Here is a 24537-nt window from a genome sequence, read left to right on the forward strand (position 1 = left end):
ACAATCGATAACCCATAACCTTATCTCTCTCGATTCTTTTTTCATAATGATGTGTGGTATTTACATGGTGATGGCTGAATACATGTTACAACCATAGCTATATGGGCTTGTTAAAATCATTCCATGGTCTCTATGGAGGTTGTCAAGGAAACATTCAGTTCACAAAGGAGCCCCGGGGTGCTGTATTGGGCCTGCAGGCTTTCAGTTGGACAGACCTTGTATACAGTTCTTGTATACAACAACTAAATTTTACCCTACAACACATTTGTTTTTGTGAGACCCTTATAAGCAAAGTATATCTGGAATGCTTGAGAAGGGAAGTAATGAAATCCCTGTTAGTTATTTTAATTTGTATTATGACAAATGTTGCATAAAGGTAGATGGCAAAGTATGAGTGTACTAATTATTTCATACCTCCCTTTTGTATCTCTTAGTACCCAAATTCCCCTGTCCCAGTTTCTTTTTGAAAGTCAGTGCCTTGGGTCTGATGAATAAGCCAAGACATGCTGCGGAGAGTAACATTGATCTCGCCACATGAGTGAGTTTTATACAAAATTTAAAGTGCTAGGGATGGGGGCTATATTGGATATCCTAAAACTGCTTGCTTATACCTCATATTCCACGTGCTGTAAGCTGTTTCAGGGAATAATTAAATTGCATTTGTCAAATACAGTTACCATGTGAGCCATTAACCTGTATGGTATCGTGCATTGAATATCATATACTGTTGTAAGTTTTTATATCATTATTTGTTTTTACCTAAATTTAATTTGCTAAATCTTCTCTCTTTTAAAGGTTATATTTACTAATCAATGGGTGTTCCAAATCCATGATTGTAGCTGATTTTGCTGGCCATATTTAAAAAGGCAACTAGTAAATGCAAAATCAGGCTTGTATTGAGTTAAATATTATTGCCCTTTTTAAATGTGGCAGGCAAATCTGCTAAAAATCAAGGGTTTTGAAAATCCGTTTCTTAGTAAATATACACCTAAATATGAGGCGGGGTACAGCCATGTGACCAGACTGCAGGGACCCCCATACTACTATTTTTTAATGTGTTTTTTTTTTTCTCTTTTGGATGTTAGCTACTGTAACACAACTATCAGCAAATAAATGTAGCACCTTCTGTTTAATGTGGGTGCATTAGGAGTATGTATTCTAGTAACTGAAGAGTAACCGCTACTTCCAGCTTCCATATAATAGAAACGTAAAATATATAATTTTTGTCTCTCCCTATATACCTTTTTTTCATATTCATGTTCATTCGTTTTTAATGTACAGCTGTATAGTGTATTAATTTTATGACTGCTCATCGTTGTGTTACCTTTTTTTTTTTTGGAGAGACTTTCTAGCACCGACAGAGTTAATACTGTACGGTAATGCAGGATTGCATATTACAGCTGCATGTAACACCCACTAGCCCCTTCATATATCCCTGCTCCTGTAATTATTACAATAATTAATATAGTTAATGTTGATTACATTTAAACAAATAATTGCAGTCCATATCATGAGTTGGTCAGAGGTGACTGTCTTCTTGAATTTGTGTTCTAATTGGAAGACTTGCCTTAAATATAGATATAATTCCTAACTGCTGTATTTTCTTGTCACCCAATCTCCCAACCTTTTCTCCTCTATTAATGCCATTGAACATTGAACTACTACACTGCTTTGCCAGTTGTTGCCATGCAAGAAATATGGGTGTAATTGTTACAAGCTGTCAATGAAGGCTTTCCATGTTGCAGATATGTGGAAGTCTGAAATGTAAAAACGTGTTTTTGACAACCAGTTCTTTTTGTTTAAGCAGATTAAACGGTCACCCTCTGCATCAGGTTCCCAAAACCTGATGGCTTACAGTTGCTAGTTAGGCAAGAAACATTTAAACAAGTAATTTTTCTATTAGTGTATGTATGTGTGTGGTATAGATATAGATAGATAGAGAGAGATATATTGTATGTATATATGTGTGTGTGTGTGTGTGTGTGTGTGTGTATATGTGTGTGTATGTGTATATATATATATATATATATATATATATATATATATATATATATATATATATATATTTTCTCTAACATCCTAGTGGATGCTGGGGACTCCATAAGGACCATGGGGAATAGACGGGCTCCGCAGGAGACAGGGCACTTTAAGAAATAATTTGGATTCTGGTGTGTTCTGGCTCCTCCCTCTATGTCCCTCCTCCAGACCTCAGTTTGAATCTGTGCCCGGACGAGCTGGGTGCTACTTAGTGAGCTCTCCTGAGCTTGCTATAAGAAAGTATTTTGTTAGGTTTTTTATTTTCAGGGAGATCTGCATCGTGGGACTGAGGGGAGAGAAGCAGCCCTACTCTCTGAAGATAGGTCCTGCTTCTTAGGCTACTGGACACCATTAGCTCCAGAGGGATCGTACACAGGATCTCACCCTTTGTCGTCCGATCCCGGAGCCGCGCCGCTGTCCCCCTCGCAGAGCCGGAAGACAGAAGCCGGGTGAAAGAAGCAAGAAGACTTCGAAATCGGCGGCAGAAGACTCCAGTCTTCAAACTGAGGTAGCGCACAGCACTGCAGCTGTGCGCCATTGCTCCCACACTACACCCACATACTCAGGTCACTGTAGGGTGCAGGGGGGGGGGGGCGCCCTGGGCAGCAATTAGGACCTCTTGGCAAAAGTGGGCATATATACAGTTGGGCACTGTATATATGCATGAGCCCCCGCCAAAAATTGTACATGAAAGCGGGACAGAAGCCTGCCGTCGATGGGGCGGGGCTTCTTCCTCAGCACTCACCAGCGCCATGTTTTTTCTCCACAGCACAGCTGAGAGGAAGCTCCCCAGCCTCTCCCCTGCAGTTACACGGTAGAAGAGGGTAAAAAGAGAGGGGGGGCACATAATTAGGCGCAAAAATCAATATAAACAGCAGCTACTGGGTTAACATTAAGTTACTGTGTTATTCCTGGGTTAATAGCGCTGGGGTGTGTGCTGGCATACTCTCTCTCTGTCTCTCCAAAGGGCCTTATGGGGGAATTGTCTTCAGATGAGCATTCCCTGAGTGTGGTGTGTCGGTACGTGTGTGTCGACATGTCTGAGGTAAAAGGCTCCCCTAAGGAGGAGATGGAGCAAATGTGTGTGAGAGGGTGTTTCCGTCGACAACGCCGACACCTGTTTGGATATGTGTAAGTGCTAAGGTGAATTTATTGCACAAAAGATTAGAGAACAGACAGGGGATCTACCCATGTCTGTCCCTATGTCACAGAGACCTTCAGAGTCTCTCAATGCTCAATATCCAAAATAATAGACACTGATATCGACACGGAGTCTGACTCCAGTGTCGACTACGATAATGCAAAGTTACAGCCAAAATGGCAGAAAAGTATTCAATATATGATTATTGTAATAAAAGATGATTTGCATATCACTGATGACTCATCTGTCCCTGACACAAGGGTACACATGTTTAAGGGGAAGAAAGCTGAGGTAAATTTCCCTCCTCTCATGAGGAAAAAGAGCGGGAATCTCCAGACAAGAGACTGCAGTTTCCCACAAAGAATTTTCAGGGAGTATCCTTTCCCCACTAGGGCCAGGATGTGTGGGAATCTTCCCCTAGGGCAGGCATTCCCAACCGCGGTCCTCAAGGCACACCAACAGTGCAGGTTTTAGTGATATCCAGGCTTCAGCACAGATGGTTAAATCAAAATAACTGAGCTACTAATTAAGTCACCTGTGTTTAAGCCTGGATATCACTAAAACCAGGACTGTTAGTGTGCCTTGAGGACCGTGGTTGGGAAACACTGCCCTAGGGTGTCACTTTTGCCCAAAAGATAGCCCTGACGTAACAGCTATTCTCAGGGATCCTGCAGATAGCGTGCGCATTCTGGTACACTACTCAGACCGGTGATTGTGTCGGCATGGGTTTATAGCGCTGTTGCAGCGTGGACAGGTACCTTATCAGCAGAGATTGAGACCCTAGTATGTATGTATGTATATATAGATATATATAGATAGATAGATAGATATAGATAGATGTATATAGAGATAGATATATATATATATATATATATATATATATATATATCTATCTATCTATCTATTAAAGATGCTGTCTTAAGAGATATACATACATACATACATACATACATACATACATACATACATACATACATACATACATACATACATACATACATACCCAAAGAGACATGAGTCTACTGGGTCCTAGAGACAAAGCTATGTCGATCTCTGCTTGACGTGTCCTGTAGAATATGCAATGGACAGATGATGCCGACTTAAGAGGCATATGGAAGGCTGAGGATTGTGTGGAGAAGGGTTCTCGAACCTGGTCTCCACAGCTATAGCTGGTAATTCTGATATTTTGCCTTATATTCCTGCACAGCCTAGGAAAGCACGACATTACCAAATGCAGCCTTTCGAACAAAGAAACAAGAAAGTCTGAGGTGCGTCCTTTCTTGCCAGAGGCGGGGGCAGAGGAAAGAAGCTGCACAACACAGATAGTTCCCAGGAACAGAAGTCCTCCCCGGCCTCTACAAAATCCACCGCATGTCGCTGGGGCTCCACAGGCGGAGCTAGGCCCGGTGGGGGCACACCTTCGTAAGTTCAGCCACACATGGGTTCACTCCCTGTTAGATCCCTGGGCAATAGATATTGTGTCTCAGGGATACAAGCTGGACTTTGAGGAGATGCCCACTCACCGACGGCCCTGCCGGCTTCCCCCCACGAGAGGGAAACAGTGTTAACTGCAATTCACAAATTGTATCTTCAACAAGTGGTGGTCAAGGTTCCCCTCCTTCAACAAGGAGGGGGTTATTGTTCGACCATGTTGTAGTCCCGAAACCAGACTGTTCGGTCAGACCCATATTGAATTTAAAATCCCTGAACATATACCTGAAAAGGTTCAAGTTCAAGATGGAATCGCTAAGAGCGGTCATTGCAAGCCTGAAAGGGGGAGATTTTATGGTGACTCTGGACATAAAGGATGCATACCTTCATGTCCCCATTTATCCACCTCATCAGGCGTACCTCAGAATTGCGGTACGGGATTGTCATTACCAATTTCAGACGTTGCCGTTTGGTCTCTCCATGGCCCCGAGAATATTCGCCAAGGTAATGGCGGAAATGATGGTGCTCCTGCGGAAGCAAAGTATCACTATTATCACGTACTTGGACGATCTCATAAAAGCGAGATCAAGAGAGCAGTTGCTGAACAGCGTATTACTTTCTCTGGAAGTGTAACGGAAACACGGCTGGAGTCTATATATTCCAAAGTCGCAGTTGGTTCCTACAGCTCATCTGCCTCTCCTAGGCATGATCCTAGACACAAACCAGAAAAGGGTTTATCTCCCGATAGAGAGAGCTCAGGAGCTCGTGACACTGGTCAGGAATCTATTAAAACCAAAACAGGTGTCAGTGCATCACTGCACTCGAGTCCTGGGAAGGATGGTGGCATCATACGAGGCCATTCCCTTCGGCAGGTTCCATGCGAGGACCTTCCAATGGGACTTACTGGACAAGTGGTCCGGATCACATCTTCAGATGCATCGGTTAATCACCCTATCCCCCAGGGCCAGGGTGTCTCTCCTGTGGTGGCTGCAGAGTGCTCACCTTCTCGAAGGTCGCAGATTCGGCATTGAGGACTGGGTCCTGGTGACCACGGATGCAAGCCTCCGAGGGTGGGGGGCAGTCACACAGGGAAGAAATTTCCAAGGGCTGTGGTCAAGTCAGGAGACTTGCCTTCACATCAACATCCTGGAACTAAGGGCCATATACAACGCCCTACGTCAAGCGGAGTCCCTGCTTTGCGACCAACCGGTTCTGATTCAGTCAGACAATATCACCGCAGTGGCTCATGTAAACCGCCAAGGCGGCACAAGGAGCAGGGTGGCGATGGTAGAAGCCACCAGAATTCTTCGCTGTGCGGAGAATCACGTAAGCGCACTGTCAGCAGTGTTCATTCCGGGAGTGGACAACTGGGAAGCAGACTTCCTCGGCAGGCACGACCTCCACCCGGGAGAGTGGGGACTTTATCAAGAAGTCTTCACGCAGATTGCAAGTCGATGGGAACTGCCACAGGTGGACATGATGGCATCCCGCCTCAACAAAAAGCTGCAGAGATATTGCGCCAGGTCAAGAGACCCTCAGGCGATAACTGTGGACGCACTGATGACACCGTGGGTGTTCCCGTCGGTCTATGTATTTCCTCCTCTTCCTCTCATACCCAAGGTGCTGAGAATCATAAGGAAACGAGGAGTGAGAACAATACTCATTGTTCCGGATTGGCCAAGAAGGACTTGGTATCCAGATCTGCAAGAAATGCTCACAGAGGACCCATGGCCTCTGCCTCTAGGACAGGACTTGTGCAACAGGGGCCCTGTCTGTTCCAAGACTTACCGCGGCTGCGTTTGACGGCATGGCGGTTGAACGCCGGATCCTAGCGGAAAAAGGCGTTCCGGATGAGGTCATTCCTACGCTGATAGAGGCTAGGAAGGATGTGACGGCTCAACATTATCACCGTATATGGCGAAAATATGTGGCTTGGTGTGAGGCCAGGAATGCCCCTACGGAGGAATTCCAGCTGGGCCTTTTCCTTCACTTCCTACAGTCGGGAGTGACTTTGGGCCTTAAATTGGGTTCCATTAAGGTTCAGATTTCGGCCTTATCCATTTTCTTTCAAAAAGAACTGGCTTCTCTGCCTGAAGTTCAGACGTTTGTAAAGGGAGTGCTGCATATTCAGCCCCTTTTGTGCCTCCAGTGGCACCTTGGGATCTTAACGTGGTGTTGAGTTTCCTGAAATCACACTGGTTTGAACCACTCAAAACGATGGAAGTAAAATATCTCACGTGGAAGGTGGTCATGCTATTAGCCTTGGCTTCGGCTAGGCGTGTGTCAGAATTGGCGGCTTTGTCACATAAAAGCCCTTATCTGGTTTTCCATGCGGATAGAGCAGAATTGCGGACCGCCCACAATTTCTGCCGAAGTGGTTTCATCCTTTCATATAAACCAACCTATTGTGGTGCCTGTGGCTACTACTGACTTGGAGGATTCCGAGTCACTGGATGTAGTCGGGGCTTTGAAGGTTTATGTAGCCAGAACGGCTAAGGTCAGGAAAACGGAATCTTTGTTTATCCTGTATGCTTCCAACAAGCTTGGGGCGCCTGCTTCAAAGCAAACTATTGCTCGATGGATCTGTAACACGATTCAGCAGGCTCATTCTGTGGCTGGGTTGCCGCTGCCTAAATCAGTTAAGGCCCATTCCACAAGGAAGGTGGGCTCTTCTTGGGCGGCTGCCCGAGGGGTCTCGGCATTACAGCTTTGCCGAGCAGCTACTTGGTCAGGTTCAAAGACCTTTGCAAGGTTCTACAAGTTTGATACCCTGGCTGAGGAGGACCTTGTGTTTGCTCATTCGGTGCTGCAGAGTCATCCGCACTCTCCCGCCCGTTTGGGAGCTTTGGTATAATCCCCATGGTCCTTACGGAGTCCCCAGCATCCACTAGGACGTTAGAGAAGATAAGATTTTACTTACCGGTAAATCTATTTCTCGTAGTGGATGCTGGGCACCCGTCCCAAGTGCGGACTTCTTCTGCAATACTTGTATATAGTTATTGCTTAAATAAGGGTTATGTTATGGTTGCATCAGGGTTGATCTGATGCTCCGTTGTTGTTCATACTGTTAACTGGGTATGTTTATCACAAGTTATACGGTGTGACTGGTATGAGTCTTGCCCTGGATTCCAAAATCCTTTCCTTGTACTGTCAGCTCTTCCGGGCACAGTTTCTCTAACTGAGGTCTGGAGGAGGGACATAGAGGGAGGAGCCAGAACACACCAGAATCCAAATTCTTTCTTAAAGTGCCCTGTCTCCTGCGGAGCCCGTCTATTCCCCATGGTCCTTACGGAGTCCCCAGCATCCACTACGGACTACGAGAAATAGATTTACTGGTAAGTAAAATCTTATTTATTTTAATCTTTTTAGCCTTAATATTTAATGGTAAGTTCATGGAGATAAAATATAACAATAAAAGAAAGCAAATATAGTATCTCTCGTTGGAATTAACATGAAACAATATTCTAGCTTTAAAATGTTTTTGCTTCATAAATTTTTTTTTAATTTTTGTACAGAGTTGCTTAAACTGTTACAATTGTTGGTAAATCAGAAAATTTCTAAGAAATCGTTGGGGAAAAAAGGGCAGATTTAATTGTGGCGCGTGCCTGCTGCTGCCCCCCATCTGAATGAATGGGCGTTTACCAGCGCTAATCAGTTGTTCTGATCATATGCACATTAGTTGAAATAAACAATTTTTCTTTCAGCCTCCATAGGTGCAAGAAAAAAATGAGTGAAAGGTCCGTAGTTTGGGCGCACTAACCTGGAAACCTGGACCTTATGATGCCCAGTCGAGAACTTGAAACAGGTTTAGCTGCTTTGTGTGGCTTAACCTATAGCTGTCAGTCGCAATAAATGCTAATGGGTGTCTGATCGGAGCAACAATTGAATTGCTCCAGTAGACGCCCATTCGTTTAGGCAGCCAGCAGGGGGTGTGCACCACAATTGAATTGGCCCGAGTGTGTCTACTAAGCAATAGTTCTACTGTACATTGTTTTCGTACAAGACTGTTCACAGGAGTAGTTTTAGACCCTATTCAGGTTGGATCACAAAATTTGAGAAAAAGCAATCCGGTTGATTATCAAACGGCTGCGCATGCACAGTGATTAGCGATTTATTTCTGTAAATGCACATTTTAATTGACAGGAAGCCAACGTTTAGGGGCAGAAGCATGGTTTTTTGTGGGTGTGTTTGTAAAAATGCAGGCGTGGAAAGGCGTTTTTCTGGTGGGTCACTGACATCAGCGATGACCTCTTCCAGCCTCTTGCTTATGCCGAATTGTGGACGACCTTGCCTGGTGCAGATGGAGAAACTCTTCAATGCAATTGCATTGCGAGGCATTCACAATTTCTGCAGTGAGCATTTTTTCTCTCTGGGAGGCAATTATTTGATCGCAGCAACTGCTTTTTAGCAAGAATAGCGATCCTACCTGAATAGGGTCCAAAATACAGATTGTCATAAACACACATGCTTTCTTGCAAAAATTCTCGTTAATAAGTTACATATATTTTTTTGTTTACCAAATGGATCTTCAAAGCTTTTCTTAAATATCTGTGCCTACAAGTTCTAAAAACTGACGTTTCAGTAACACAAATCGAATCAGCAATACTATCAGAATATGATTGAACTTTTTTTTTTTTTGTGCTTGTGTGCCCAATTGAAACATAATGAGCAGTTTAGCAAATTCCTGGATGCCATCTTGACCCTGAAGATTGTACAGCTGTACACTTATTCACAGGGACTGTAAATCAAGAAGTATATGTGGACAAAGAAATGAATGAAAACTGTTACCCACTTATAATATAGAATGTCTAACCTAAAAATAAGTGATTTATTTTGTTCAAAAATAACTTCTGGGAGACTTTAAGGCACTTGTTCTTTGAATTGAATGTCTTCACATTGCTATTAGGACTGACTCTGGTTCATGTTACCTCTAGGGGTGGCTAGAAGCCAGCGTGTGTGTGTGTGTGTACACACACACACACACACACACACACACACACACACACACACACACACACACACACACACACACACACACCATTCGCTTGTACAACACATATTGTTATCAAAGGAAATAAACTGTCCAGCTTTACTACTGAATTTACTCTACAATGATGATGAATAGTGCCGGTTATTAGCTCCCGACGCTATTCAGTTCAGCTACTAGTTACCCGCAATTGTCGGGAATTCTTCTCTTCCCGAGGGGGTGAGAGAAGAAAACTGACAAAAGTGCGGCTGGTGCAAGGCTGATTCTGTCGGGAATCCGTATCGCCGCAGGTAGTTAAGTCGGAGAATGCCCGTTCTCTCGACAAAACTACCTGTTAAGTCGGCGAGAACGGGCATTCGCCGACTTAACTTTAGCTGAATTGAATAGCGTCGGGAGCTAATTCGCATCGCTATTCATCTGTTGCCGAATTCAATCGACCCCTAAGAATTTTAGAAAAATTGTAGGCATACATAGATAGCATGGTGAAAAGGGTAGACCATGAAAGCTTACCCATTGTTTAGATACCTACTAATAAGAAATTGTACTGTGTTGAATTTTTCAGGTCAGGATTTTTGTTTAATCATTTTATTTATTTTTCCTGCAGAGAATGATACCGGAGCTTCAAGAGGAGCCCGGCACCGCCCCCGGGACTACCCACTAAACAGTACCACCCTTTATAACGTTCCCTCCCGGGATGGACGGCCGGGAGTTTGTCCCCCCTCCTCACTTGAGTCACCGTGGACCTGGCCGGATGAACCCGCCTGCAGGCCACAGTGCGGTGCAGCACCCAGGACACTTCCAGGCCACCAAGTACTTTTCCTCCCCCCTCCCAATGGCGACCCACACTGGTAAGAATATTGAACATTATTATTATTTTGATGATTATTAATTTCATGGTAGATTAGCTATTTATATAACCCCCTCCCAAAATAAACTTTGTTGCATTTATATCACTTGTATAAGGCAGTGGTTCTCAAATACCCGCAACAGGTCACGTTTTGTGGCTGTCTAAAATCATACCTCTGTGAATTAATCTATGTTGCTGGGTCAGTCATTCTCGGACCTGCTTCCACAGACAGAAATCTTCAAAACCTGACTGCTGCAAATCTTGAGGTCTGAGGTTGAGGACCATTGGTTTAGAGGATGCCCAAAGTAGCTGTGATTGTGCAGAGAACAAAGGAGCATAGGAATTATATAAAATGATGGTGACTTATCTGCAGTGGTGTTGTACCAGTTGCCACACTTCTCCATGCCAGTCGACCAGGGATATATGAATCTACAAAACATGACCTGTTTGGGGCTACTTGGGATTTGTAGCTGAGAACCACTTGTCTAGGGCTTTAACTTACTCCCTCGCTATTTACAACTAAACTGTATTGAGAATTGTGGTGCTCTTTGTTACCTATACTCAATTTTTGTTTTTTACTGTAATGTTAAGTTCTGTCTCCCTGTACTGTTGTATTGTATAGTAAAAATAATAACTTGGAAACCTATACTCCAGTTTTCATTAAATTTTATATAGCTGTGCAGGAATCCGTTTCAACCAATTGGACAATTTTTCATTAATACTCTGCTTTAGACTGACGAAAGCTAATTACAGATTGGATTATTATTAGAGTATGATTATTATGTTACACGTTGGCTTTTAGTTAGTTATTTTTCTAGGTTGTTTGCATGTTTCTTTCATTAGTAAGTATTAAATATTTACTTGCATTCTAAGATGCTGTGTTTCAAAATTCTCATTTTGAGGGGATCCCCTGGGGTCTGTGGGGTTTTTTTTGTTTGTTTTTTAATCTGGCAACCATGTCATTGCTACAGACGGGTGGTCTTCAGTTTGCCGGCTGTTGGGATCCCCACGCACAGTATACCGGTGCCGGAATCCCAACACCCGGCATACTGACACCTTTTCTCCCTCTTGGGGGTCCACGACCCCCTTGGAGGGAGAATAGATAGCGTGCGTAGCGCGCCACCATGCCCGCAGCATGGCAAGCGCAGCGAGCTCAGAAGGGGCTCATTTGCGCTCGCCCAGCTGTCTGCCGGCGGTTGGGATTATGGCGCCGGTATGCTGGCCGCCGGCATACCATACTACACCCTTACAGACACCAAAGGCCATGTGATGTAGACAGAGAACAGTGTAGCAACCATGCTATCTGTGAAATAGTAAAAAATCCATTTGAATTTGGTGTCGATCCTAGAAAATATGATGTTGGTACTTAGATCCTTAGATGCATAGATGTAAACTGAAGTGAGATGGGGGCCTAAATGTAATAGCCTGTGTGAAGCCAGAAGTGCGGAACTTTGTGCAAGAATGCCTGTACTTTTTTTAAAGCGCCATTCTCGCACAAAATCCTGCACATCTGGCTTCACGCAGACTATTATTACATTTAGCCTGTGGTTTGGATTCATCGTTCATACCTGAAAATGCAACATTTTGGTGTTTTTTGGCGTTCCTTCTAATTTTATCTAATATACTTTACTGTGTTTCTTCATTTCCAAGAATTCTTATTTGCATATTTTATGAATCCCTGGATAATGTGTGAATTTATCCACCTATGCCTTTTTTTTTTTTTTAAATGAAACTATGCTCAGTTCTTTTCTTTTAGCTGACATTTTTTTTTACTTTGCAGCCATTTTCCTGGGCTAATTTTTCAAGGGCAGGATAGAAGCCAGTGCTCTGGTGGACAGTGCACTTGAACTTGATAAAAATAATTGCAGTCTTTTGATGTTGGCAAAGCATGCAATGTGAAATGGCAGGGAGCACTCCTTACTCCTGATTGCTGCGTTGGTAGTAGCTCCATTAGTCGTATAGCCTTGTATAAGCAGGGAAATGCTTTATGACTCTCATGTAGAGTATATTTATCTTGACAACCTGGCTTACCACATGTCATATAAACAACATTTCAGTTACATCAACAATCCTATAAAAGTGTTTTAAACTTACAAGTTACTCTTGCAGTATGTCTTTTAAATTCTATGCTTCCTGCAGCCATTCCTAATTATGTATAATGCTCACTTTATTTTGCGTATTTCATTGTGGTGGTGGTGGAAGTATTTACAATATGTGGCTAATATTTAGATGAGGAGGCAGATTTGGTTGATAGCATCATTTCTGTTTGGTTCCATTTTGTTAATGGTAACATTTAAAAGCCCTTGTAATTAGTATGTCACAGGTTTAAGTGTGCAACTTTCTGAAACAAAAGCATGTGTAACATAAATAGTTTCACAGTGTTTAGTAATAATGCAATGCAGTTTTTAAACTGCTTCTCATGAGGGTTTATTCATTTTTTATTTTTTTACCCCGTCTTTTTGGATTGAGTTTTTCCCTTAATACTTATTATGGAACTTGCTCCAGCCAGTTTAGAAGGCACATTTTTTTTAATTTAATTTACTTATCTACTGCATTTTTAATTTCATCTGTTGCCTATAAAAAGTGGATGCAGCCACCTTGTGGACTGAACCAGTATTCATAAGCTGTTTGACATGCTATGACATCTGTTAAGCAACTTAGTGAAAGTTATTGTACTTTTGTATTCATACACTTTTTTTAGGTTTTAGGGACTACTAACTTTTAATTTAGGCATGCTACTTTCATTGCCAACTTGAATCCAGCTAAAGTATGTGTGCGAAGGCTTCAAGTGACCACTGAAGGCTGGTTAAGTCGAGGAGAAAGAAACAATTGCCTGAGGTTTGTGATGACTGGGGTTGTGTTCCATGGAAGTTTAGATCAATGCTATCAATTCAGTCTTGATGTTTGCAATCACATTGGACATGTGTCTGGTGTAAATCTATTGGGCTGCACAACCAGATTTAAACGTGTGGCCAGCTTGAAACGAGCAGTCAGAAGTCTGACAACCTGTAGATTACATTTGATGCTCATTTTATGTGTCAAAAAGAGAAGGATTAACATGGTGACTGTGCAGAATTATAACTGCAATGGCCAAAATAGTGACTCTGTATGGCTGGTCATCATTCTGGTCTCTGATGATAACGAACTCTGTGCTAGAACAAGATTCCTGCTATTGGGGGGAAGGGGCTGAGGGTTCAGCAGGTCCTGACATGGACTTTCATTTGAAGGCCAGTGATTCTAGAAGAGTTAAATCCTGTTTCTATATAAAGTGCTGGGGCGCCATAGTAAAAATGGTTTGGCAGTGCATGCAGTACAGCTCGCTCACAAGAATCCCAGGGGTACTTACTTAGGCATATAATACACCCAATTTCTTAAATATGCTTTTATAAATAATTATTTAAACACATAGAAAGTCTCTGCTCACATGTAGCTGCAGAGTTTAAGGCAACGCTGACATTTTTATCTTTAATGATTGCATGATACTCGCTGAGCTCAATTTAAAACATGCAGGTAGCAAGAAGAAAACTGCAACCAATTGGTTTTATGGTTTTGTAGCTGTGGGTTGTTGATAAATATTGCTAATTGAAGTAATATAAAACAGCTCTGTAAAGAGGGACATTATACTATTCTAAAAATTGTGTGCACCATTGAACTTGAAAAGGACTCCTTTAGATAATCTGTACTAATTTTGATTGCCATCTCTTTGACAGTCCCAGCTCTATTGAAGGTAATAGAGTTGGAAATGTTAAAAAGTATAGCCTGACTAGATTGGTGAGGGTGAGAAATTTATATGTAATCTCTCTGCATGATAGACCAGTAAACCTTGAAACATGATGCAAGATAGTGGTTCTCAAAGTTGGTGCTCAGGACACCAAACCGTTTACAGTTTCCAGGACACTCAGCAGGTGCACAGGTGTAGTTATTACTCGCTGACGCATCTGAAAAACTTCCACAAGTGGAGTGATTATCTCACTTGTGATTCTGTGAGGCGACCTTGAAAACATGAACTGTTTGGGGGTCATGAGGACAGACTTTGAGAACCTATGTTCTAAGACAAATATATGTAGGTCATTGAATACACCTAAAATTAAGTTAAAAAAAAAGGTGGCATTCTCCTTTTAAATACTGTATTATATTCCTGCAAAATAGATGCTTTCCATTCTATTCTATGTTGGACTACAAAGTAAATTTTCCATCACCAATCAATGTGATTTTCTCCACCCCCCCCCCCTCCTTTTTGTATGTGCAGAAACATGATTTATATCTAGCTTTGAATCTGTGTATGTTATATATGCCTAATTTGTTTTATAAACATTCTTTCATTTGGAGTAAACGTCCTCTGTATTTTAACTAAGAAAAGCTGTCCATGCTTAAAAATAACTTAAATACAAGTCTCTTCTTAACTCTGCTTTCTAAAAGCTGCCTTTCCCACCCTAAAAATATACTTCAACTCGCAGCCCGGCACCCCTCCTGAGGCGCCCTCAGTCACCCTTACAGGTTTGCGTTGCACTGTATGCAGTGTGTGCGTATACTGTATGCATTTTCATAATTTAGTTTTAGCTGATTTTATGCCATATTTTAACCTGCTTCTTGTTTACTGCTTGCTTTTCACATGGTTGTCAGTTTTAGAATAACGCACTAACTATTATTGCTGCTAGCTTGATGAGCTGTGAATTCTAATGAATTTCTCTGTGCTATAATGGGATTACAATTAGCGCTTGGATTAAACTGTGCCATGAAAATCACCAACACTGTATTCCCGACAAGTCCCTGTGACAGATCAGCCAATCATGTTGGGCTTCCATTGTCCATGATATAAACTGTGCAAAAATCTCTATAGCCGTCATTTCATCCGATTTCTGTTTATAGGAGTTGACTAATGCTGGGTAGGCACCGGAAAATATATACCATATATAGTTCATACCGCCGACGAATAATATCATACTGACCATACTGACATGTCTACACACTGTATTCAATTGTTATTTCTCTGACGTCCTAGTGGATGCTGGGGACTCCGTAAGGACCATGGGGAATAGCGGCTCCGCAGGAGACTGGGCACAACTAAGAAAGATTTAGGACTACCTGGTGTGCACTTGCTCCTCCCTCTATGCCCCTCCTTCAGACCTCAGTTAGAATTTTGTGCCCGGCCGAGCTGGTTGCACACTAGGGGCTCTCCTGAGCTCTTAGAAAAGAAAGTATATTTAGGTTTTTTATTTTCAGTGAGATCTGCTGGCAACAGACTCACTGCTTCGAGGGACTGAGGGGAGAAGAAGCGAACCTACCTGCTTGCAGCTAGCTTGGGCTTCTTAGGCTACTGGACACCATTAGCTCCAGAGTGATCGAACACAGGCCCAGCCTCGGTCGTCGGAGCCGCGCCGCCGTCCCCCTTGCAGGGCCAGAAGCAAGAAGAACGTCCAGGAAATCTGCGTCTGAAGCTGTGCGCCATTGCTCCCCATGCACACCACACACTGCGGTCACTGATGGGTGCAGGGCGCTGGGGGGCGGGGCGCCCTGGGCTGCAATAAAAATACCTTCGCTTGGCAAAAAACCCACATAATATAGTCAGTAAGACTATGTATGTGTAAAATCCCCTGCCAAAAATATCCTGAAAAAAGCGGGAGAAGTCCGCCGTGAAGGGGGCGGGGCTATCTCCCTCAGCACACTGGCGCCATTTCCTCTCACAGCTCCGCTGGAAGGACGCTCCCAAGGCTCTCCCCTGCAGTTTCCAGGCTCCAATAGGGTAAAAAAGAGAGGGGGGGCACTAAATTTAGGCGCAAACTGTGTATTATAGCAGCTATAGGGAAAAAAATCACTGTGTGTAGTGTGTATCCCTGCATTATATAGCGCTCTGGTGTGTGCTTGCATACTCTCTCTCTGTCTCCCCAAAGGACTTTGTGGGGTCCTGTACTCAGTCAGAGCATTCCCTGTGTGTGTGCGGTGTCGGTACGTCTGTGTCGACATGTTTGATGAGGAGGCTTATGTGGAGGCGGAGCAGGTGCCGATAAATGTGATGTCACCCCCTGTGGGGTCGACACCTGAATGGATGGACATGTGGAAGGAATTACGCGACAGTGTCAACTCCTTACATAAAAGGTTTGACGACATAGCAGATGTGGGACAGCCGGCTGCTCAGCCCGTGCCTGCCCAGGCGTCTCAAAAGCCATCAGGGGCTCTAAAACGCCCACTACCTCAGATGGCAGACACAGATGTCGACACGGATACTGACTCCAGTGTCGACGACTATGAGACTAGTGTACATTCCAATAGAGCCACTCGTTATATGATTACGGCAATGAAAAATGTGTTGCACATTTCTGATATTACCCCAGGTACCACAAAAAAGGGTATTATGTTTGGGGAGAAAAAGCTACCTGTGGTTTTTCCCCCATCTGATGAATTAAATGAAGTGTGTGAAGAAGCGTGGGCTTCCCTAGATAAGAATCTGGTAATTTCTAAAAAGTTACTGATGGCGTACCCTTTCCCGCCAGAGGACAGGTCACGTTGGGAGACATCCCCTAGGGTAGATAAAGCGCTCACACGTCTGTCAAAAAAGGTGGCACTACCGTCTCCGGACACAGCCGCCCTAAAGGAGCCTGCGGATAGAAAGCAGGAGGCTATCCTGAAGTCTGTATATACACACTCAGGAATTATACTGAGACCGGCTATTGCTTCAGCATGGATGTGCAGTGCTGCAGCTGCATGGTCAGATTCCCTGTCGGAAAACATTGATACCCTAGACAGGGACACTATATTGCTAACCGTAGAGCATATTAAAGACGCTGTCTTATACATGAGAGATGCACAGAGGGATATTTGCCGGCTGGCATCTAAAATAAACGCAATGTCCATTTCTGCCAGTAGAGGATTGTGGACTCTGCAGTGGACAGGAGATACAGATTCTAAAAGGCACATGGAAGTTTTGCCTTACAAGGGTGAGGAGTTGTTTGGGGATGGTCTCTCGGACCTCGTTTCCACAGCGACAGCTGGGAAGACGGCATTTTTACCCCATGTTCCCTCACAGCCAAAGAAAGCACCGTATTATCAGGTACAGTCCTTTCGACCCCAGAAAGGCAAGCGGGTTAGAGGCGCGTCCTTTCTGCCCAGAGGCAGAGGTAGAGGGAAAAAGCTTAAACATACAGCCAGTTCCCAGGAACAAAAGTCCTCCCCCGCTTCCTCATGACGCTGGGGCTCCACAGGCGGAGCCAGGTACGGTGGGGGCACGTCTCAAGAACTTCAGCGACCAGTGGGCTCGCTCACGGGTGGATCCCTGGATTCTACAAGTAGTATCTCAGGGGTATAAGCTGGAATTCGAGACGTCTCCCCCTCGCCGTTTCCTCAAATCTGCCTTGCCAACAGCTCCCCCGGACAGGGAGGCAGTGCTGGAGGCGATTCACAAGCTGTATTCTCAGCAGGTGATAATCAAGGTACCCCTCCTTCAACAAGGACGGGGTTACTATTCCACAATGTTTGTGGTACCGAAACCGGACGGTTCGGTGAGACCCATTTTTAAATTTAAAATCCTTGAACACTTATATAAGAAGGTTCAAGATGGAATCGCTCAGGGCGGTGATTGCAAGCCTGGACGAGGGGGATTACATGGTATCACTGGACATCAAGGATGCTTACCTGCATGTCCCCATTTACCCTCCTCACCAGGAGTACCTCAGATTTGTGGTACAGGACTGTCATTACCAATTCCAGACGTTGCCGTTTGGTCTGTCCACGGCACCGAGGGTATTTACCAAGGTAATGGCCGAAATGATACTCCTTCGGAAAAAGGGAGTTTTAATTATCCCGTACTTGGACGATCTCCTTATAAAGGCGAGGTCCAGGGAACAGTTGTTGATTGGAGTAGCACTTCCCGAGCTAGTGCTACTCCAATCAACAACAGCACGGCTGGATCCTGAATATTCCAAAGTCGCAGCTGGTTCCTACAACGCGTCTACTGTTCCTGGGGATGGTTCTGGACACAGAACAGAAAAAAGTGTTTCTCCCGGAGGAGAAGGCCAAGGAGTTGTCATCTCTAGTCAGAGACCTCCTAAAACCAAAACAGGTGTCGGTGCACCACTGCACGTGAGTCCTGGGAAAGATGGTGGCTTCTTACGAAGCAATTCCATTCGGAAGGTTCCATGCAAGGATCTTTCAGTGGGATCTGTTGGACAAGTGGTCCGGATCGCACCTTCAGATGCATCGGCTGATAACCCTGTCTCCAAGGGCCAGGGTGTCGCTGCTGTGGTGGCTGCAGAGTGCTCATCTTCTAGAGGGCCGCAGATTCTGCATACAGGACTGGATCCTAGTGACCACGGATGCCAGCCTTCGAGGTTGGGGGGCAGTCACACAGGGAAGAAACTTCCAGGGACAATGGTCGAGTCAGGAGACTTCCCTACACATAAATATTCTGGAACTAAGGGCCATTTACAATGCCCTAAGTCAGGCAAGACCCCTGCTTCAACACCAGCCGGTGCTGATCCAGTCAGACAACATCACGGCGGTCGCCCATGTAAACCGACAGGGCGGCACAAGAAGCAGGATGGCGATGGCAGAAGCCACAAGGATTCTCCGATGGGCGGAAAATCATGTGTTAGCACTGTCAGCAGTGTTAATTCCCGGAGTGGACAACTGGGAAGCAGACTTTCTCAGCAGACACGACCTCCACCCGGGAGAGTGGGGACTTCATCCAGAAGTATTCCAAATGGTTGTACACCGGTGGGAAAGGCCACAGGTGGACATGATGGCGTCCCGCCTCAACAAAAAGCTAAAAAGATATTGCGCCAGGTCAAGGGACCCTCAGGCGATAGCTGTGGACGCTTTAGTGACACCGTGGGTGTACCAGTCGGTTTGTGTTCCCTCCTCTTCCTCTCATACCCAAGGTACTGAGGATAATAAGGAGAAGAGGAAGAACTATAATCATTGTTCCGGATTGGCCAAGAAGAGCTTGGTACCCAGAACTTCAAGAAATGATATCAGAGGAACCATGGCCTCTGCTGCTCAGACAGGACCTGCTGCAGCAGGGACCCTGTCTGTTCCAAGACTTACCGCGACTGCGTTTGACGGCATGGCGGTTGAACACCGGATCCTGAAGGAAAAGGGCATTCCGGAGGAAGTCATCCCTATGCTGATTAAAGCTAGGAAGGAGGTGACCGCAAACCATTATCACCGCATATGGTGAAAATATGTTGTGTGGTGTGAGGCCAGAAGGGCCCCAACGGAGGAATTTCAGCTGGGTCGATTTCTGCACTTCCTACAGTCAGGGGTGACTATGGGCCTCAAATTAGGTTCCATTAAGGTCCAGATTTCGGCTGTCGATTTTTCTTCCAAAAAGAACTGGCTTCACTGCCTGAAGTTCAGACGTTTGTTAAAGGAGTGCTGCATATTCAGCCCCTTTTGTGCCTCCAGTGGCACCTTGGGATCTCAACGTGGTGTTGGATTTCCTTAAGTCACATTGGTTTGAGCCACTTAAAACCGTGGAACTAAAATATCTCACGTGGAAAGTGGTCATGCTGTTGGCCTTGGCTTCGGCCAGGCGTGTGCCAGAATTGGCGGCTTTGTCATGTAAAAGCCCTTATCTGATTTTCCATATGGATAGGGCGGAATTGAGGACTCGTCCCCAATTTCTTCCTAAGGTGGTATCAGCTTTTCATTTGAACCAACCTATTGTGGTGCCTGCGGCTACTAGGGACTTGGAGGATTCCAAGTTGCTGGACGTAGTCAGGGCCCTGAAAATGTTTCCAGGACGGCTGGAGTCAGGAAAACTGACTCGCTATTTATCCTGTATGCGCCCAACAAGTTGGGTGCTCCTGCTTCAAAGCAGTCTATTGCTCGCTGGATCTGTAGTACGATTCAACTTGGACATTCTACGGCTGGACTGCCGCATCCTAAATCTGTAAAAGCCCATTCCACGAGGAAAGTGGGCTCTTCTTGGGCGGCTGCCCGAGGGGTCTCGACTTTACAACTTTGCCGAGCTGCTACTTGGTCGGGTTCAAACACTATTGCTAAATTCTACAAGTTTGATACCCTGGCTGAGGAGGACCTTGAGTTTGCTCATTCGGTGCTGCAGAGTCATCCGCATTCTCCCGCCCGTTTGGGAGCTTTGGTATAATCCCCATGTTCCTTACGGAGTCCCCAGCATCCACTAGGACGTCAGAGAAAATAAGAATTTACTCACCGGTAATTCTATTTCTCGTAGTCCGTAGTGGATGCTGGGCGCCCATCCCAAGTGCGGATTGTCTGCAATACTTGTATATAGTTATTGCCTAACTAAAGGGTTATTGTTTGGAGCCATCTGTTTGAGAGGCTCAGTTGTTATTCATACTGTTCACTGGGTATAGTATCACGAGGTGTACGGTGTGATTGGTGTGGCTGGTATGAGTCTTACCCGGGATTCCAAATCCTTTCCTTATTGTGTCAGCTCTTCCGGGCACAGTTTCCTAACTGAGGTCTGGAGGAGGGGCATAGAGGGAGGAGCCAGTGCACACCAGGTAGTCCTAAATCTTTCTTAGGTGTGCCCAGTCTCCTGCGGAGCCGCTATTCCCCATGGTCCTTACGGAGTCCCCAGCATCCACTACGGACTACGAGAAATAGAATTACCGGTGAGTAAATTCTTATTTTTGGGTCCTGAACTCATGCGCGGCCGCTATTCTATTGTTTCTGCCGATGAGCGCAAGAACTTCCTTTCAGCTCTCTACCCCTGGCGGTGGTGAGCTGAAATGCGTGTAAGTGACCAGTTTGGGCATGCAAACAGGACTATTTGCGTCACGGCAATTGGTTTAGTCTAGTTTAGCTGCTTTGCGCAGCTAAACTCGACTGCTATGGGCGCAATATGTGCGATAAAATGCATCAATTGAATATTGCCCCGCGATCTAACGTTAATTTAGACTGGAGATTGGGCGTGATAGAACAATTGAATACCGCCCTATATAGCTGAATGACTCCTTTTACAGGCATATCGTTCACATTTTATTGTGTGTGTACAGATGACCAAATGACTCGGCTATCATTTGGCCACAGGAACCAGTGATGACATCACAACTGGTTCTTCTGGCCTGACATATCGTGCCACGATTAGTAACTATCCATGCACATCATCATTTTGTGCATCCTTACAAAGATCGGTACATAAGGCGGACCATCCATTATTTTAGTGTGTACCCTACGTTACTCTTTGGGGATTTTTGCACATTTGTTGATTAGGTCCACATGTATAAAAAAAACATGTGAGCGTTTGTCTTTTAGATATTAAATAATATTCATTCTCCCCCACCCCCTTACTGTAAATTATAAGAATTAGTAATCCCTGAGGTGTTTGAAGGCCATGTAAAAGCTGGAGGCGTTTAGTGAACACTGAAGTGATGAGATCAGAATTTGATAGATAGAGAGAGATATATATATGAGAGAGAGATTCTGTACGTGAGTTTATACATACACCACGTGTTTTTATAATATATATTACTATGGCTTTATGTTTAAGCATTAAAGTATTTAATTTGTACGCATTTAGGAATAACTTTCAGCATAGAAAGGGGTTAAATGAAAAAACAAAAGTTGTGAATGAACAGTTAATTGGTCTGAAGTCTGAAAGTGTTGCCATGTGTATGAGAGCCTGAGATTCTGGCCGAGTTCCATACAGTTTAGCCAGGAACTCACACCCCTTTTCTAAGCCCACAGTGATCTCTAATTCCGCTGTCATCTTCAGCTGAGCCATCAGTGCTGGAAGTTCTCCATATTTCACCTGACTTCTACCTGCAGATAGCAGTCTTCCCTGTATCATGGGTAAATCCAGTGTCTTGGCAAGGGGTGGAGGTCTGGAAAACAGAGCTCTGCTTTGGTTCATAGAATAAAATGTATGTTAATTATGGCTTTTGAAGGCCAGTGATGAAGGTGATCTTGCAATGTATATTTGTGGACAGCACTTGAGACTGCATGCAAATGGTTTTTATATCTAGATAACTTAATGACCGCATGGCACAAGTGAGCTCACACCAAGCATATTCATGTATTTGTACAGGCATTAATGTTGTGTGTTTTGTATACAGAATTCATTGTGTATTTTCTAATTTGACATGCTTATGACAGTAGGGGGAGCCGGTGGTATTGCTAGCCTTGGGTTTATCTTTTCTAAACCTGTTCTGTGAGTACAAATAGGGATGCTGATCCTATTATATTGTAGTTTCATACTGAAATAATATAAACCTATTTAAAATGGACATCGTTTATGTATATTATATGTAAGATTGCACGCTTTATTTGTCCATGCGGAACCCCCATACATTAATAGCTGATGCTGCCAATTTTGTGGATTGCTTTGAGCCGTGGTGCCAGGTCTGACTTGACTGTTCATGGCAGCGTGTGAACAGCTCTTTATCTGGGAGGAGCTTGAATACTGGTGGCGCAGGTCATTTGATCAGGTACATAGCTACCATTGTGATGGCGGGTTGCCACTGATATGATAAGCTATTTAACCCCTGTTTTACTTGCTTTCATGAGCTATTTGGGGATCATTCTATTCCCCTCAATACATTTACCTAACATTAATCCCCTTGAAAGGAGTGTTCAGTTTTTAGAGTACATTGGAGGTGGATATGGGAGCATTGGATTTGGTGGGGGTTTCAGACCAATTCTCTACCTTTTTACAAACACTATTACAAAGCATGTATTTGGCCACAGTGGGAATGAGGCCTATAGGAAACATGCCAATGCTTGTCCACAACAGGTAGGTAAGTGTGTTGGGAGAAATTAAGAAAGGAAAATGAAAATCTTGGGGGGGTATTCAATTGTTAGGACACCCGACTGACTCTTCAAACAATTGAATTTCCCCCTTGGTGTCTCATTGACATTGTGTCTCTAGATGTCAGTGTAGTTTGCCAATAAATGGGGAAAAAAAAAAATTGTACCTCAAGTAATAGAGTACCCCATGCTGCATTCTACTCACTTCCCAGTCCCATGACATGTAAAGACACAGCCTTCTTCCACTTATGTAGTAATGGGACACTGATAGCATTGCCAATAGGGGGCTGTGGGGTATATGCAATTGCGGTCGAATTCCTGAAAATGTCGAAAAACTGGACTTTTTCGCCAAAAAAAAAAAAATTCGACAATGCAATACAGTACTTTTCGTCAAAAAAACTGACTTTTCAAATTCGACTTTTTGAAATTCGACATTTGACAAATTCGACATTTCTGCAATGGTACAAATGCGGCTTTTCGACAAAAGTATATTCAGTTGAAGAATGTAAATTTGACAACAGTGCTTTTTGACAGTAAATTCGTCATTTTCAATCCGCCTCCCTTTGCTGGCGGAATGTAATAACATTTTTTAAAAACATGTTTTTTTGTGGTTTTTTTTATTGCTAATAGCATATCTATTTATATTAGAAGGGACTAGGTACTTGGTTTGTCTATTTAGGAGGCACAAGTATTTATATATTTAAAAAAAAATTAATATATATATATATATATTTTTTTTTATGGAATGGGTTAAAAACCCGAAAAAAAATTGCGCGGGGTCCCCCCTCCTAAGCATAACCAGCCTCTGGCTCTTTGAGCCGGTCCTGGTTGCCAAAATACGGGAAAAAACATGACAGGGGATCCCCCGTATTTTAACAACCAGCACCGGGCTCTGCGCCTGGTCCTGCTGCAAAAAAATACCCCCCAGCCACCCAAGGGCCAGGGGTGAAGCCCGAGGCTGTTCCTCCCCCCCCCCCCCCCCCCCCCCTCCCCCCCATCCAAGGGCTGCGGATGGGGGGCTGATAGCCTTGAGTAAAAGGAAAGAATATTGTTTTTTGCAGAAGAACTACAAGTCCCAGCAAGCCTCCCCCGCAAGCTGGTACTTGGAGAACCACAAGTAACCAGCATGCGGGGGGGAAACGGGCCCGCTGGTACCTGTAGTTCTACTGCAAAAAAAATACCCAAATAAAAACAGGACACGCACACCTTAAAAGTACAACTTTATTACATACATGTCAACACACACACTTACCTATGTTGACACGACGTTCGGTCCACTTGTCCAAGTAGAATCCACGGGGTGTACCTGAAAATAAAATTATACTCTCCTAAATCCAGTGTCCAGTGATATTTGTAATCCACGTACTT

At 44.2% G+C, this 24537-nt stretch overlaps 1 protein-coding gene across 9 annotated transcripts in view; it reads left to right on the forward strand.

Annotated features, from left to right (window-relative positions):
• The window catches only part of BAHCC1 (BAH domain and coiled-coil containing 1), a 169454-nt gene that overhangs the window by 22149 nt on the left and 122768 nt on the right, over window positions 1-24537 (forward strand). For 6 of the 9 annotated variants that reach the window (XM_063961114.1, XM_063961113.1, XM_063961109.1 and 3 more), the window contains exon 2: window positions 10201-10444. The exons of 1 other annotated variant lie outside the window; for it this stretch is intronic. In XM_063961114.1, coding sequence (XP_063817184.1) covers window positions 10291-10444 — 154 coding nt within the window. In that variant the 5' untranslated portion in view covers window positions 10201-10290. Of the gene's footprint in view, window positions 1-434; window positions 539-10200; window positions 10445-24537 lie in introns of all 9 variants that reach the window. 2 more of the 9 variants (XM_063961112.1, XM_063961111.1) reach the window with 1 other exon arrangement.

The sequence above is a fragment of the Pseudophryne corroboree genome, chromosome 3 (genome assembly GCF_028390025.1).
Source record: "Pseudophryne corroboree isolate aPseCor3 chromosome 3, aPseCor3.hap2, whole genome shotgun sequence".
NCBI classification, from domain to species: domain Eukaryota; kingdom Metazoa; phylum Chordata; class Amphibia; order Anura; family Myobatrachidae; genus Pseudophryne; species Pseudophryne corroboree.